The sequence below is a fragment of the Metarhizium album genome, assembly GCF_000804445.1.
Source record: "Metarhizium album ARSEF 1941 chromosome Unknown scaffold_27, whole genome shotgun sequence".
NCBI lineage: Eukaryota > Fungi > Ascomycota > Sordariomycetes > Hypocreales > Clavicipitaceae > Metarhizium > Metarhizium album.
In genome coordinates this window covers 138,356-155,012 of record NW_024467601.1, presented here as the reverse complement: position 1 = coordinate 155,012, position 16,657 = coordinate 138,356, and the positions used below count along the sequence as shown (strand labels likewise).

At 54.6% G+C, this 16,657-nt stretch overlaps 6 protein-coding genes across 6 annotated transcripts; 2 read left to right on the top strand and 4 right to left on the bottom strand.

Moving 5' to 3' along the window:
• Positions 1–356: 356 nt before the first annotated feature.
• MAM_07092 (cation-transporting ATPase 4) lies at positions 357–4,457 on the bottom strand (the record flags this gene model as incomplete). Its single annotated transcript, XM_040825890.1, has 3 exons — positions 357–894; positions 966–4,015; positions 4,101–4,457. The coding sequence occupies 3 exons, from the start codon at positions 4,455–4,457 to the stop codon at positions 357–359; spliced, it is 3,945 nt and encodes a 1,314-aa protein (XP_040676109.1).
• Positions 4,458–5,030: 573 nt separating this feature from the next.
• On the bottom strand, positions 5,031–6,596 carry MAM_07091 (Major facilitator superfamily domain, general substrate transporter; the record flags this gene model as incomplete). The annotated part of the gene is made up of 1 exon (XM_040825889.1): positions 5,031–6,596. One exon carries the CDS (start codon positions 6,594–6,596, stop codon positions 5,031–5,033), a length of 1,566 nt encoding a protein of 521 aa, XP_040676108.1.
• A 1,011-nt stretch (positions 6,597–7,607) lies between these two features.
• On the bottom strand, positions 7,608–9,390 carry MAM_07090 (gamma-glutamyltranspeptidase; the record flags this gene model as incomplete). The annotated part of the gene is made up of 2 exons (XM_040825888.1): positions 7,608–8,955; positions 8,999–9,390. 2 exons carry the CDS (start codon positions 9,388–9,390, stop codon positions 7,608–7,610), a joined length of 1,740 nt encoding a protein of 579 aa, XP_040676107.1.
• Positions 9,391–11,115: 1,725 nt separating this feature from the next.
• Positions 11,116–12,819, bottom strand: MAM_07089 (uncharacterized protein; the record flags this gene model as incomplete). The annotated part of the gene is made up of 1 exon (XM_040825887.1): positions 11,116–12,819. One exon carries the CDS (start codon positions 12,817–12,819, stop codon positions 11,116–11,118), a length of 1,704 nt encoding a protein of 567 aa, XP_040676106.1.
• Positions 12,820–14,002: 1,183 nt separating this feature from the next.
• Positions 14,003–15,292, top strand: MAM_07088 (uncharacterized protein; the record flags this gene model as incomplete). Its single annotated transcript, XM_040825886.1, has 3 exons — positions 14,003–14,292; positions 14,357–14,685; positions 14,796–15,292. The coding sequence occupies 3 exons, from the start codon at positions 14,003–14,005 to the stop codon at positions 15,290–15,292; spliced, it is 1,116 nt and encodes a 371-aa protein (XP_040676105.1).
• A 172-nt stretch (positions 15,293–15,464) lies between these two features.
• Positions 15,465–16,232, top strand: MAM_07087 (uncharacterized protein; the record flags this gene model as incomplete). The annotated part of the gene is made up of 1 exon (XM_040825885.1): positions 15,465–16,232. One exon carries the CDS (start codon positions 15,465–15,467, stop codon positions 16,230–16,232), a length of 768 nt encoding a protein of 255 aa, XP_040676104.1.
• Positions 16,233–16,657: the final 425 nt, after the last annotated feature.

The following is a 16,657-nucleotide window of genomic DNA, read 5'->3' as shown; positions in this document are numbered from 1 at the left end:
ATTTTGCACGTTTCGTGACTGCTATAGAATACTTAATCGAGCCCATGTACCATAGTAATTGGCCTGTCAGAGCTTATTGTGAAGCCGCGGGGATACTTGTCAATCCGATGAATCAAGATGGGTTGGGGCATAGTTTGACAAAGTGTTGCACCATCAACTGTCAAAATCTATGTCTTGAATATACTATTACAAGATTCCCGGCTTCCACCTCGTGATAAATAGGTGGCACGCACTGTGCCCAGTCCACATCCCCTCGTCTATTCATTCATAAACTTCTCTAGTATAAAATTCTAAAGTTCCCCATGACAGTGAGATCAATGTATACACTATGTTTTTGAACAATGGCTGTATCCATGCTACTGAGCGCGACGCCCAGCTCTCCATTCCTCCAACTTCCTCCGCCTCTCAGCGACCTGTCTCTCGAACTCGGCCACCTTTTCCATCCTTTTCGCCTCCTCGTCAGCCGCCTTCTTCTCGGCCTCAATTTTCTTACGGGCGTTCTCGCGCTCGAGCTGTTCGGGGCGACGCTCGGCGATATCGCGAGCGTGGTAGTCGCTGAACCCGGCCTTGAGACCCTTCTCGATGACGAAGCAGAGGACGTAGTCGAGTGCCATGACTACGGCCATTTTCATCTTGAATTCCTCTGTAAACTTGACGAGCTTCATTTGTTCATTAATTTCTGGCATCAGTTCCAGAGCACAGACGAACGCGAGACCGGATACGCCGAGGATGCCGTAGAACATGGCTCTGTTCTCGGAGAGAGATTCTCGGAACGGACGGCCTTGGTAATTGATTGCAAAGGTGGAGACTTGCTGGATGAGTTGAAGCAGGTAAATGGCCGAGTTGAGAAGGGATGGCTCGAACTCTGCTTCGAGATCGACAAGGCCGGAGCGTCTGTGCATTGGTTAATCCAGGATGGGAGAGCCACTACGTTGTGCATCAGGAAGTTGGGGTACAAGACTTACGGCTCAATCTTCTCGCAGAGTCGGGCAATGTAGATCAGAGTCACGATATGAATGGCGAACTGTCCGAGGATGGAACCGATGATGTAAATGTTGAATATGTTGGGCTGAGGCCTTTCCTTGCTCAGACCTTCGACGACCTTGGCGCGGGAAATGCTGAGGAAGCACACAGACATGAGCATTCCGCTGATTGTGTATTGAGTATCGCCAAACTTGATCCCTTCGAGGTACAGGACGGAGAGGGAGTAGGCGCTGATCAGACAGTTGAGGGCGAGAATCTTGTACATCTGGATAGTGGCGACGAGAGTGCATCGGCCTTGCCGGATAATGTTGGGAATGGCAATGACGTCCCTGAGCTTAGAAGTGAAAGGAGCAGCGACGGATGCATCTCCGAGCTTGAGGGTGGGTGGTTCGTCGTCACCCAGCTCTGCCTCAAGCATGCCAGACGCAAGCTTGTCAGCGAATCCAGCGGCTTTCTTTTGAACTTCAGCCTGTCGAGCATCTTGTGCATTGGCCAGGGTCTGGGCCCCGGGGGAGACAACAGTTTCGACGGGATGACCCTGTGCCCTGATGTATTCCTCAGTAGTCATACTTTTGTTCTTAGCCTCCCGTTCGGCCGCCTTCATGTAATTGGGGTTGCTGGGACCAGGAGGATAAAGGTGGGCAATCATGAGAGGGACGGGGGGGGCTGGCTGATTGAAGCGCTTCATTAAATCACACTGCTTCTGGTAGACTTCCTTCATCTTGGTGTTTCTCGAGTGTTCAGCAATGCGAGTCAGGTCCTCCTTAGTACCGTTGAGGAGGGCAACACCAATGTGCGCCTGTTTGAGAGCACCGACATCGTTGGTGCCATCGCCAGCCATGAGGGTGTAGTAGCCCATGTCCTTTAGCCCAAGTAGAATGTCTTCCTTTTGCTTCGGGGACACTCGCGCATAAACCCAAGTATGGCGGAGCAACGAGTTCCAGCCAGTTTGGTCCTTGAACTGAGCCAAGGCATAGCCAGTAACGCAAAGATCCTTTGTCTTGAGAATTTCAGTGTCAATAGGGTTAGTGGCATCCACAGGAATGCTGATCTTGTCATCCACGCTCTTCCAGACCAATTGGTTCCCATCAGCATTGTCCTCGGGCGCATCTAGAATTAAGACGTCTCGATCAACGATTTCGACCTCGCGAGCAACATGGACGGCAGTCAAGGGGTTATCTCCCGTAATCATGACGACGCGGTGGCTACTCTCGTTCAGCATCTGGACAGCCTCCTTAGCGTCTTCTTTTAACGGGCAGTGCAGAACAAGGAAACCAGCGAAGGCGAGGTCGGCCTCCACCTTTTCACGCTTCAAGGCGTTAATTTTGCCGGAACCAAGCTCAGAATCGACAGTGAGCTGTTTGTAGGCCAAAGCTAGAACGCGAGATCCCTTGCGAGTGAAGTATTTGAAGGTTTCCTCGTAGTCGGCGGGCACGTTCACCAGCATCTTCATGATAGTCTCAGGAGCACCCTTGACACCAACAAAAGTACCCTTCACCTTTTTGCCGGTTTTGGAGACCCCATTCACCGTGGCAACCGAACTCTGACGTTTGAGAGCCGAGGAAAATTGGAAGCGACGCTTGATCTGCACGGTTCCCTGCGTACCACTGTTCTTGTTCTTGCTAGCCAAAACGTCATTACGACCGAGACCCCAGCCGAGAGACGTCAAGGTAGCCTTCTCCATGGGATCGCCAACAATGTCGCCCTCATCGAGCTTGACGAGAGCATGGGCGGTGGCGAGAACTAGCTGAGTCTCAATACCGGCCTCAGTCACGCGCACCATGGTGGAGTGAGCTCCGTCAGCTTCCTTTTTGTCCACAATACCTGAGTCCGCCAGGCCGAGTCCAGCAATGCCTTCGACAACCAGATCTTCGCCAGTAAGGGTACCGGTCTTGTCGAAGCAAGCAATGTCGATACGGCCACCACAAGGAATGCGGAAAGGCTCGGTGCAGAAAATCGCCAACTTGGAAAGTGCTGCAAGACTAGTATTGACAGCAAGACTGAGCTCCATGGGCAACTCCGGGGGAACGACGCTAGTAACAATCAAGATGCAGTCAAGCAGAAGCTTGGATCGTTTGCGGTCCTTGCGAACACCTTCGTCCCAAACATACCAAGAGGCGGCGATTGCGAAAATTAGGAGAAACAAGATGAACAGGAGTGCCTCAAAGTTATTGGCTGAAACACGCTCGGTGGAATAAATCATGGTGCGAACAAGACTGCCCTGTGAGGTCTCGAAGCCGGTTTTGGTGACAATAGCCATGGCGCCGTTGTCAGGAGGCGTTGGGATATGAGACGATAGTTTTGGCCTCTCTTGCTCGGGGTTGCCGTGCGTAACCTGAAGAACCTTGGTGCCTCCCCATAGGAAAGCGTTCTTGTCTAGTCCTTCTGGGTCCAGCACAGCGTCAGACGGACGCAGCTGGATAGAGTCCTTAAGAAGAGGAGTGCTTTCTCCTGAAAGCATGGCTTCGTTGACGATTGCCGTTCCCTCAACCAAAAGCATATCACAAGCCACACCACTGTCTTCCTTGGTTCGATCGACGGAGACGAGATCACCGGGCAAAAGAGCGTCTGTCTGAACCTCGGTCCATTTCTCAAGACGGAATACCCAGATGTCGTAGGGTTTGATGCTCATACCACGGAACTCGTTGAGAGTGCGCTGACGCTGCCAAACGACGGTACTTTCGAAAGCGACAAGCATGAACAGAGTGAAAAGCGAATAGTACCAGTATTCGTCGAGCAACCAAAGACCGACGCAGAAGATCTGGAAAACGAAGAATGGAGCAACGGCGTGCTCTTTGAAGAGCTCGGTAAAGGTGGGAACGGGAATGTCGAAGGTGTTGGTACCGTAATGCTGTTCAACTCGGGTGAGTTCGGACTGCTTTTCGAGACCCCGGAAGGATTGGAAGTGGCCGATGGTGGGCTTCGGCTCAGAGTCGATGTCATATCGGAGCGTAGAGAAGGATTTTGTTTCGGGGTTGTAGAGGAAGCGGCGCTTCTGAAATAGGAACGAGATGTTGAGCTTGCCACCAACCTATCACGATACATCGATGTCAGACAGTTGCCAAGAGGGGCTAAGACTTGACAAGAAGTTGGAAAAGACGGCGGACTGGACAGACCTTGTCGCGGACAAGCTTGCAAATCTCACCAGAGCCTGCGTTGGCCATGGGCAAAACCTTGATTAGTTGGGCGTCTTCAACCGTATCGACCTTGGTAGCCTTGAAGCGAGCCTCCAAGGAAACGCTCCAGTGCGTGCTGAGCCAGACTAGCGACTGCAGAGTGATGATGGTGCCACACCAAACAAACGTCCATTCTGGCGCGCCAATGTATTTCTCGTACAGATCAGGCGTCAGGTAGTATCGTAAGAAGATGGGCCAGATGATGGCAAAGGGCCAGACGTAGGCGTGCAAGTAAAATGACAGCGGTCGCAGCAGCTCGGCCTGCTGGATCTGGGAGTTGTCGATCAGCGGCGGCATGATGAAGGTATCAACGACGTGGATGCGTCGCAATGTCGGACGATCCGGGGAGGAGGGGAGGAGGAGAGGATATCCGGACCCAATTAGACCCAAGACGGGGGATGATGAATTAAGAAAGTGAAGAAAGAATTCCCAAGGTAGCAGTAGCCAAAATAGAAGAACGGGGGGGAGGAAATGGAGGAGGATGGAAGAAGTGATCGCGATGGGTCAAGTACTCCGTGCATAATTTTTTCCCTCCTCGCGCGGCGTGGCGTCAACCGGTCTGGTGCTTGCACAGCTGGTGGAAGCGCTGGGGTCTGGTCTAGTCCAGCATCAGTCAAGACTTCGGGGGACCTTCAGGGCCTTCGGGGCCCCTGCGGTGCTTTCTTTGCAGCATGGGCGCCGAGTGTGGAGAGCCGACCAATGGCAAGCGCGGTACGGATTGAGACGACCCAGCCGTGTCTTCAGTCGAGCTCAAACAGACCACGATCCGGAGTACGCCCCAAGCAGCTAACCAGAGTCTCTATTCACCGCCGATATCGTTTAGCTGCACGACGTCTTCTGGAATACGAATTACGGACAGCAAAATACATTCTACATGCTCGTCTCATATTTGCTGCGTCTTCTGATTCGCTCTCCAAGCACCCAGAAACCCCATGGAATCGGAGCCATGGCCACGGTAACAAAGCCCAGCACGCTTGTTGCCCAGCCCACGCCGAGAGCCTTGTACATTTGCAAAGCAAACAAGGGGAACGCAGCACTCAGCAGATACCGACTCATCATCATGGCACCAGAAGCCGACGCCGCGTACATTGGACCGTAGGCATCGAGCATAAACATGGTGGCGCTGGCATAAATCAGCAGGGAGCTCAGCATCACACAGCCTTGGAAGATGATGGGCACTGTCCAATGAACCTCGTACTGAGCCGTCCACGCCGATATGAACAAGCCCGCCGGTAGAAGGAGGCTTCCAATCATTGCGCCAATGAGCCGGTGCTCCGAGGGCAGGGGTTCCTCCACGCCATCGTCGTTGGGAGGATGACTTTGCCGCCAATGATTCAAGCGCTTCTGGTAGTACTTCGCGTCAATGAAAACCAGAGGCCCCGACGCAGCCAGCGCACCAATCATCAAACCCAAGTACGATAGCGATTCACCCGTTTTGCTGAATCCGTACCCTTCCCGGAAGATCCAAGGCACAGCAATGACGAATGTGTACAACAATCCGTACAGGAAGCCGTTGTACAAACTAATCAGCGTAACAATGGGCTCCGTGAACAGCATGTGCAGCGGCCGCTGAATCAGCACCGTAGCAAAGTATCGAAACGCTCGACCAGGCGACGTCCTTTGCGAAGAAGTGTCCAGTCCGAGGCGGATGGCACGTCTTCTCAAAATAACCTTCTTGTACGTCTCTGGCGCAAAACACATGGGGATGTAAAAGCCAACGGCCATGAAGACGGCCGTCCATTGAGTCCATTGCCACTCGCCAGCTTGGACGATGAACCCGCCCAATAACGGACCTAAAGCGGCTCCAAAGGACGGCATGGTGTAGTATATGCTCAGACTTACACCACGTAGTTTTCCGGATGCAGAGTCTAGAATCGTGGCCGGTGCATTGTTAATGAGCGAAGACGAGGACATGCCCGCAAAGAAGCGGCAAGCTATCAGACCAGTCAACGTCGCGCTGAATCCTGATCCGAACATGAAGGCAGCAAAGATGGGGCCGGTCACAAGAAACACTGCCTTCCGGCCATATGTCTCAGACAACGGAGCGCCGACCAAGGGGCCGAACGCCAGACCGAGATTGTACATGGACAGCGGGAGAACGGCCGTTTCCTGGCTGCAGTTGAGTTTGGATGCCACGTCGCCCTGGGCCGGTGCATACATGGCTCCGGCGACGGTGGCAACGGTTGCGAGGCCCGTGACAGAAAAGGCACTGAGGAGGCGGACGAACAGTGGGAAATTGCGTGGGTTGTCCGGGTCGTCGGGGCCGGTCCAGTCGTACGCCGCGTTCATGGTTCGAATGGACCGGCGGACTCGGATGCTGGTGTATGGCCCATCTCCGGCTTCAACTGGGATGTTTTCCGGTTGCGAGGGCTGTGTTTGTTCCCGAGTTTCTCCTGTACTCCTGGACGGCCGTGCTTGAAGAGGTACTCGTGTCATTTCAGATCGCAGTCTCTTCTGCTGGTGAACTGCGGGTTGCTTCTTCCCAGGTGTTATAAGCACGGCCGTCGTTGAGTTTCTGAGCAACTCCCCGCGGACGGAGAAATGCCATGGACGCCGGAGTGGAATCGGCCGAGCCGTGGCGCGGTGAGCGTCCGAGCTTTCATTTGGGACGGCCGGACGTCAGCCGGATGGCGTTGGTCTCCCAGGTTTCCTCATTTTTTCTGCTATACGTGGGCAAGTTGAGAGCTAGCGGAGAAACTCGCGTTCTGTTGGGCATAACTTGATTGGTTGACCCGTTGAGGAACTAACCGTCGTCAGGTTCGTGTCCACGGGACAACCAACACTACGCGTCAACCGGCGATGACTGTGTTGCGATGTCGGTGGCAAGGCCAGGGACACACTTTCAAGGGTCACGCCTCACGCTGGGCCTGCAGCGACAACTCGTTCCAATCGTGTTGCTGATGACTCGCCTCTTCGGTTTCTCAAGGTTTCGGTTCCTGGGGGAGGTCCCTGCCGCCTCATGCTGCGGAACTTTGACAACATTTACATTGGTGAAATATTAAGCCATCGAGTCCGAGGATTGAAAGCCCTTCACGTCAACTAGTTGTCGAGAAAACCACCTGTCACGACGGGTAGGCTTCCTCCGCATTAGGACACTACATTGCAATCCTCAACCGACAAGTCGATGTGTGCCTCCTCTCAGTTGACCTGACAGCGTTGTTCCTTGTTGTTGAAGAGCCTTTTTGGCCACGACATCTTACGACCTCTGCGGGGACCGAATGTTTGGGCAGCACATATATGTTGTATACACGGTCTCGTCTGCAGCTTGCCCAAATCAGTGTCCACGCCGGCTACTCAGCCAGCACTCTCACACCACGTCCTGGCCCGACAAGAAGGCAGCTTTTGATGCCGGCTAGGTCGGGTGTGAATACTAGCATGCACTGCACAGTGTTCGAATTGGCCACGTCCTATACGAATGACGGCTATGTCGAAAGACCATGTACAGTTCTACACCGCAAAGCCTCCCGAGTTCTTCTGTCTCGGCTCTCCACACGCCTCAAATGTTCCGTTGGGCAACAGCCGCAATCCTTGTGCAGCACTCTGTCCAGGCGCTACCCAGGTGACGTTGTAGCCTAGAGACTTCATGTGTTCTACTGTTCCGTTGTTGTACGTGTATTCAAAACTCACCCGGCTTGGGACAAGCTGATCGTGGAGTCTTGGCTCCCTCAAGGCATCTGATATCGTCATGTTGCCATCCATCAGGTGGATTGCGTTCTGAATATTCGCAGTGATGATGCGACTTCCTCCCGCCGCCCCGATGGAGAAGAACAGCCTGCCGTCTGCAGTCTCACAAATGATGGGGGAAATGGATGATAGCGGCCGCTTTCCGGGTCGGACAAAGTTTGCAGGGCTCGGGACGTATCCGAAGGCGTTGCTCTCCCCGGGAATGCTAAAGTCGTTCATTTCGTTGTTCATGACGACGCCGGTTTCGGGGACCATGAGATTCGATCCGAAGAGCAGGTTGACTGTTGTGGTCATTGACACGGACATGCCCCTGGCGTCTGCAGCCACAATGTGGGATGTTCCTGGGGTCTCCAGAGACTCGAGGCCTTCGGGGTCGTAGTAGGACACGTGGAATGTCTTCTGGTCGACTATCTTGGAGCGAACTTCGTCACCCGTCTTGGAGGAAATCATGTTCTCGGTGTACTTTTCCAGGCCGGGGACGAAAGATGGATCACCAAGCTTGGTACGCTGTCCGTATGCGAACTTGGTCGCCTCATCCATGAGATGCGTCGACAGATTCGATCGACTTGGGTCCGGGAAATCATTGTAGCCACTCAATATGTTCAAGGCACTAAGAGCCACAACGCCGCTCGAGGGAGCATTCGTGCTGGTGAGTCTGTATCCTCGGTACGTTAGATGAACTGGTTCTCGAAGGGCGACGGTGTAATTTCTGAGGTCCTCCAAGGTCATGGTTCCGTTGGCTGCCCTCAAGGCCCGGATTGTCGCCTTTGCGATGGAACCAGTGTAGAAAGCATCGGCGCCTTCGTTTGCAATGGTCTCGAGCGTGTCTGCGTACCGCTTCCGCGTCATGGTTTCCCCGAGGCGTACTCGACATCCTCGAGGGGCAAAGTCCATGGCCCAAGACGGGTCCTCTGTGAGAAATGCATTTGGAGACGTCGAGTCCATGTACCGGACCAAATCTTGGCTCACGGGGAACCCGAAACGCGCAAGCTTGATGGAAGGTGCCAAAACATCAACCCATTTCAGAGCGCCGTATCTCTTGTGAATATATTCCGTGCCTCTCAACTCGCCAGGAACGCCGCTGAGGACAAGGTCAGACGAACAACCTCTCCTGTGTGGCCGCAGCAAAGGGGTGCGCCGAAGAACAAACCTACCTGGCCAGACCACCGAAAATGCTTGCGTTTACGTTTCCCTTGAACATGTTCTCAGACGCCGCGGCCGGGGCAGTTTCACGGAAGTCGACAAACTCATAGGTCCTGTTTGGCAATCTCAGGAGCAAAAAGCCGCCGCCACCGATTCCGCTGTGGTACACGCTCGTCACGCCTACACAAAACACTGTGCCGACGAGAGCGTCGACTGCATTGCCGCCGTCTTCCAGCAAGCGCGTACCAATCCTACTACATATGCTGTTTTCCGACGCGACGGCTCCGAGCTTGGGGCCATCATGGCTGCAGCATTGCGATTGCGTCTGGCTGTTGACGACCGGGGATACAGCAGCGGTTGTTAGAAGCAGTCGCAGGATGACCTTGACGTGGTGTAGAAACATCTTAGGGTTAGGGTCTAGATGATTCGCCGATGACGTGTTTCAAGGGGTGGGGTGGGCGTTGGCCGACATTGTCGAGAGGTCATGAAGACGCAACGGTCGAGGAGACTATTTGCTTTTATGCATCGTCCCATTGCACTGTTCGTGCTACCACAATGCCGGCTCAATATGACAACTCATCTGCTGCAATCAGCCTTTAACCAGGGCCGGTCCCCAGTCGATCCTCGGCGTACGGACTACTCCGTAACTGGTTACCCTATTAGGCAAGTCTGCACCCAGGATGTGAAGTTGACTCGAGTCACTTGACTCAAGTTCCCAGCAACCAGGGGTGGGTGGAGAGGGCGAAGCGTACGAAGCTGTGCGGGGAACCACGGCCTGCTTTTCTGCATCTAACCAGCAACCAGTGTTGGTGAGTAGGACCACGTGTCTGACGTAATGGAAAAGCAGCAACGATAGGACGGTAAATGGATGGTAAATGGCGCGAGTCGGAGTAACGAGCCGGGCAGGACGTTGAACAACATCAATGGATGGCCGGCAGTCGGGCCATCTTGGCATCGCAAGTTGGAGCAAGACGAGGGAGGAAGTTACTCTCGGGGCCAGACAAGTCAGTCAGTACATTGTATAATCCGTCACAAAAGTGGCTGAAGCCACCTCGACGGAGTAGGCCAACAGAGATAACATGTCCAGGACGAACTCTCGGCCAGCAAGCCTTCACCTTTCGGAGTCCCCGGGAGCGCGGAAGTACTCGAGCATGGTTCATTGTACTAGACGGACGACAAACCCCGCAAACTCTCATTTTGGTCGCCAGCGTTGCAGATCTGGGACCATCTTTGTGCGTGTGCCAATTATTAGTGCTTGCACTTGGTGGTTAGGCAATCCGAGAACACGCGACCGGATCGACACTTGCCAGGGCAATATTTAGAGAAGAACCGAGACTCCTCCCTGACAGGAAATCTTGATCCGTACAACTTGGGCCGCTGCCTGTATGGTGTGTCGACGATGCTTCGGTTGTCTCCGTCTCCGTCTCTCCCTCTCTCTCTCGACGCAGGCCAAAACAGCCAGGAGAAACATCAAGAGTCAGCAGTAACAAGGAAACTCGAGTGAACAGGGATAATAGATAACAGCGCTTGAGGGTTTGGCGCCTCGTCCGTACTCCGCCAGTTCATACCACTAGTATGCATCTTTACGTGCAAGCTGTTCCAGACCGCCGTTTGGTCGCAGAGATGACGAGCCCAGAGCCCAGAGCCCTCCACAGTTTGCTGTTTGCTCCCGCGTTCCGTGACTCTGTTTTGGAAACGAAGTCAATGAATTCCTAGGGCCGCCCGACGCGTCGTAGTTGCGCCCATGGAAGCGGCCAAGGGGCCGATTGCCCGATCCAAACCACAACCGCAACCATGGCCCGGCACAGCAAAGCAAGAGGCTCAGGCACGAAGCACGAAGCTCGAAGCCTGACCACGACTGAATCGACCCGTGGTGCTTACCGGAGTACTCGGTAAGCCCTTGGTACGGTTCCGGAATTGGATGAGTTACCCAGAGACTGCGCCGTTGTTAACCCTAGTTTGTCACCTCATACACGGAGACCCTTGAGGAACGACGAATGAAGAGACAACTCATTCTAGAAGAATTCATGGCAAACCACGCAAAGTCTCTCAAGGAAATGTATTATTACAGTATGCTGTACTACTCTTTACTGAGGGAACAGCCGGCCTGTTCGACTAATCTGGGTGCTTAGAACATGAAGAAGAAACCTGTCAAGGCCACCAGAAGTGATGCAGCAGTCGCTGTTGAGCTGCTCGATGGTGCTCCAGCCGTGACGACGGGAGGGTTTGAAGTCGAGTCCCCATCTGTTGAACCGGAGCCGGAGCCAGAGGAAGAGCCGGAAGAGCCGGAAGAAGGACCGAAAGTGCCAGAAGAAGAGCCGGAAGTGCCAGAAGAAGAGCCAGAAGTGCCAGAAGAAGAGCCAGAGCCGGAGCCAGAGCCAGAGCCAGAGCCAGAGCCAGAGCCAGAAGAAGAAACAGAAGAGCCTGAGCCAGAAGAGCCTGAAGAACCACCAGAAGGGGAGCCCGGACCCGTGAATGAGCCAGAAGAATCACCTCCGGACTGACCATGGCCAGTTCCAGGCTCGCTGCTGTTGCTTCCATCAGTATGAATGTGTCCTCCACTGTTTTCCCCTTCCCTCCCGCTTCCATGTTCGCTGCTGTTGCTTCCATCAGTATAAATGTGTCCTCCACTGTTTTCCCCTTCCCTCCCGCTTCCAGGCTCGCTGCTGTTGCTTCCATCAGTATGAATGTGTCCTCCACCGTTTTCCCCTTCCTTCCCGCTTCCATGTTCACTTGCAGCTTCATTGCTCCCGTGACCTAGACCGCTTGAGAGTCCCTTGTCTCCGGAGCCGCTTCCATGGATATTTTCCGAGGCAGTTCCCATAACTTGCCCAGATCCAATGCCATTGGCAGCTTCTTTGCCGTTGTCGGCCACAGTAACAGAGTCGTCAGACCCCGGAGCCGTGCTGTTGTCCGTGCTGGCTCCATTGCCGTATTCATTGCCAGAGCCGTTAATGCCACCACGGTCCTCAGAACCAGAACCTACGCCGGGCTGAAAGCCGTTTCCGGCTTCGTGACCCTTGTCGCTGTCAACACGATTTCCCGTGCCCAGGTTTGAACCCGAAGCATCGCCGGATTCCTCGCCAGCGGAGGATCCGGAGCCGGAGCCGGGCTTTGAGCTGTTGCCGGAGCCGATCTCAATGTCAACCCCATTACCGGGAGCTGAGTTCGAACCGGGGCCACTGGCAGATTCACTTCCAGGGCCATTAGTAGACTCAGAGCCGGTGCCGCTGCTGGCTCCATGACTATGTCCTGGGCCAGAACCCAAGTCGCCAGTAGATACATTGCCAGCGCCGGATTCAGGGTTATTGCCAGGCCCAGAGACGTCGCCACTTCCAGAGCCATGGGAGGGCAAAGAGTTCTCATTCGTTCCAGGGGCAGTGCCAGTACCGGCATCGCTACCAGAACTCGAGTTGGCACCTCCGCCGCTGGAGGCAGATGCAGAGCCGCTGCCGATGCCAACTTCATTGCTGGGCGCCAAGTTCGAACCCGAACCGCCCATGGAGATTTCCTGGCCGCCTTCACATTCGTCACCTCCGAGATCCCCATTCTCACCTTGGCTGCCATGGCCGCCGCCAGATTCTGAAGAAATGGGCGCTCCGGCCTGGCCTTTATCGCCATTGCCGTAATGTCCAGCGCCCCCTGGGCTCTCAGTAGTCGGTTTGGCGGTGCTAAGTAGGGGCCAAGTACCTGTGGCAGCCGTCACTGTTGATGTAATCTCTGGAAGAGACTTGGTGATTGTGGAAGAGCAGTCTTCATCTGGTGAATCGGCCAAGACGGCAGCGCTCAAAAAGAGAGGCAGGGCTGCCACAATACCGGTTCCGCAACGCATGGTGGTAGGGAAAAAGAAGTCAGTCACAAGGTGAAGAAGTCGACCAAGTCAGCCGTGGGGAAAAGATGGAAGAGATGAAGAACAATGAAAGAGGTTGGCGAGCGTCAGCCTTGAAGTTGAACGCGCTTTGCTCTTGTCCATGACCACGGACATTTAGTTTGCTTTATAATATTGATCTTTTCCGAGAGCAGAGGAGGTGATTCGTTCGACACGGCCTTTTCGACGCTGACGACATTTGGGTTGCCGGAATGGGCATGAACGAGAACAGAGTTCGCATCCGTGCCATGTTGTCGTATGATTCTTGGACAGTAGCCGCGATGCCAAGGCTTGGCCTGGACCGTTGCGCGCAGCTCGTCTTCTGAGTTCGTTGCCTGCTCGCAGGAAGACAAAGTGTCGTTCACGTCAAAAACAGAGAAGAACGCGCTGCGCTGGCAGAATGCTGTTTCCATTTTTAGCCGGCCATGTAGGAATGGTCCAAGTAGAGGCAGAATGGGAACCAATAAAACGTCTCGGCTCTGAATTAAAACCGCAATTCCCATGTAAAAACCTTGATACCCCTGTAGCTTGGGCCCACGGAGCTTTCGTCAATGTTATTGAACTTATGACTCGCGGGCTCCGTAGTGACAGATCGGTCCTGAGCTTTGTCCTCGCTCGGTAGCCTGGTCCTGGGAGCATTCCCGGAAGGTAACGGCTTATGAACGGCGGCAATGCTGTACAAGTAGTAAGATTCGTGCATTGTTGCGGTCGACGAGGACGCATCGGGAAGGGGGGCGGATGGAGGAGGCGGAGAATCGTAGACTCTTGGCGTGCTCATGATGAGCGTTAGTCTGGAGCAAACCAGACATTGAAGCTTGACTTCTCCGATTCCGTTCGAAATTGGCTTGTGGCTTTGAAAAGAATGCGTCGGATAGCGCGAGATTGTCTGGTATTTACTCCGCATCATGGAGTCTTGGGATCTGAGGGCGTCTGAGTGATGCAGGGAAACTTGGGTTTGTCGAAATGTTTTGTAAATCAGCACGCCACGTACATAAAGCATCTATCCCCGAAGATGAAGGGAACTACCAAGCCAGAGATTCTCTCGACAGTTCCAACGGAGTTTGTTGAGTGTCCTTCGTTTGATCACGCTGCCAGAGTTCGTGGAATCGCCGTCGATTAGCCTCTTGACAACCAAAACACCTTTGCCATGACAGTGGTATACCCTCATCTCTGGGCAGCATCGGTCCTTGCCTGGCATTTGGGCACTGCCCTTGCCGGCCCTGTGCCTCAGCCGGACTCTTGTCCCGGTGGCGTGCGCACCTTGGTGACACAACATAGTCAGATCCGGACTGTCACTCCGGTTCTCGTCTCGACACACTGTCCGTATGATATGGACATTGTCATTGACCATGCCAATACCATCCGTTGTTCAAACGCGCCCACCGACATCTCCACGGTCATCACAATCACCAATACCGACAGCCCTGCCGTGACGAGGTATGTAGTCATTCACATCGGATCGAGGCCACCGCACACGTTGTTGACTAACTCGGCACATCAGGCCAGAGAAGGGCCCAACCGCGATGCCCACGGAGACGGGGAAGCCCCTTCCATCTAATACAGGGTCTGTCGGGGCAGGATCCGGTGGCGCTCCTGGACAAAGCTCTCTTGTCGATGGCATCGACAATGGCTTTAGCAAGCCGGCTGGTTCTGCAACAAGCGGCTCTGGTGACAGGCCTACTGATACTGACGGCTCCAATACTGACGGACCGAGCACCCCCTCGGATGCTTATGCCAGCTCAGTGCCATCCAAACCGGAAGGAAATTCTTCTGGCCACCCCAATACATCCACCTCTGCTTCGGAACTCCCTTCTGCAACCAGTTCTCTTGGTGCCTCAAGTTCTGAGCCCACGGACTCTGGATCTGCCCCCCCCGTAGTAGGGCAGAGCTCGACAGTACAAGGTCCCGAGCCAACAAGCTCTGATGCAGTAACGTCCCAGACAGAGACAAGACCAACGGAAACCTCGCAGACGCCAGCCTCGCAGGCAACAACATCCCAGACGGAATCATCGCAGACAGAAGCCGCCGGCGATACCGCAACAGGTTCGTCTGCGTCATCATCGCAGACGCCAGCCTCGCAGGCAACAACATCCCAGACGGAACCATCGCAAACAGAAGCCGCCGGCGATACCGCAACAGGTTCGTCTGCGTCATCATCGCAGACGCCAGCCTCGCAGGCCTCGACATCCCAGACGGAAACCTCGCAGACGCCACCCTCGCAGGCCTCAACATCCCAAGCGGAAACATCGCAGACAGAAGCCGCCAGCGATACCGCAACAGGTTCGTCTTCGCCATCACCGGCCACCCCTTCATCAGCGTCGACAACTACCTCAACGCCATCCACCACCTTGACCACCAGCACTCAGACCTCTTCTTCCACCTGTACACCAGCAGCGCCTACCAAGGTCTGCGCTCCAGGACTTCCTCAAGCCTGTAAAGACTTGACCAGCTTGAGCGGCATCAAACTCGACATTGTTTCGGATGCCGTGGGATGTACCTCGGCACTCGGTGCCTTTTCCAAAGACTTTGCTCACTGTTTCGTCGTGGACCCATTGGGCTTAGTTTCTCTCTCTCCGTGGAACAAGGTTGTCAGCTGCTTGGAAGATGCAATGGGAAGCGTCTGTCTTCCTCAGCTGCCCGATGCTTGTGCGAACCTTGCGGGCTTAAGCGATGTTGCGAATTTGGCCACCAATGTAGCAGATTGCTCCTTTCAGCTAGGACCATTCGTGGCCGGGAACACACTCAACTGCCTGCAGGGCGGTCTCGTCAACGGGGACGAAATCCTCGCCTGCTTGAGCGGTACCCTTGGCTTTGGCTTGTCGGATTGCGAACCTGCTGCGCCGGCATGCGTATCAGCCTTGCCTCCAGATTGCAATCTGCTCAGCAACTTCAACGGATTCGACTTGCCCTCGAAATTGCAAGGCTGCGTCGCAAGCATTGGTTCAGGGGCTGCTGATATTGCCAGCAAGTGCCTCAGCCTTTCTTCCATCCTGTCGACCACCATGGGCAGCAGCATCACGGACTGTCTCCTCGATGTGCTCAAGGGCGTGTGCATGCCGACTCTTCCAGACGCGTGCCTGAGCCTCATCAGCCTCAACGTTGGTCAACTGACGACGCAACTGCCGCAGTGCATCGCTGCCTTGGGGCCGTTTAACAGCGGGGGCGTGCTGAACTGCTTCACCAACCCGACTTCGGGCCCGGGGATCGTGCTTTGTCTGAACAAGGAGATTTTCGGCTTGCCGGCTCTTGGAAGCTTGGCAGGACTTGTCGGCTTGCCAAGTCTTGGTGGCTTGCCGGTGCCGGGTCTTGGTGGCTTGCCGAGTCTTGGTGGCGTGTCGAGCCTTGTTGGCGTGCCGAGTCTCGGTATTTTACCGTAAGCAGGGCATGGAATTGCCGTAAAGAGATGGCCGTCGACTATACCTGCCGTAGATGGAAGCGTCTGGTGTTTTGTTTGACGGGCATGGACTCGCTCGTTGCCCTCTCCATAGGAAGCTTGTTGATATAGATCGAGATGAATGAAATAAAAGACGAGAGCAACTCCGCCAGACGCCTCTACGCTGCTCGCATGCTCGTTGTCGCATCCGAGATGGCCGCCAGCTTGTTTGATCCTCGGCAGCCGTCCAACGATGGCTTCATCTGCAAGCCATCGGGCCCCCGAATCAATCGGGACTGGGCAGCCGTCTACAGGAGCCCACTTGAATGCCACTGTGGCCATGTCGCCGCACTTGTTTCTGTCGTCTGCCGCTCCCTCGATCCGACCATTCCTGGAATCCTACAGCTCGGTCGGCTTGGCGGGGGGGGG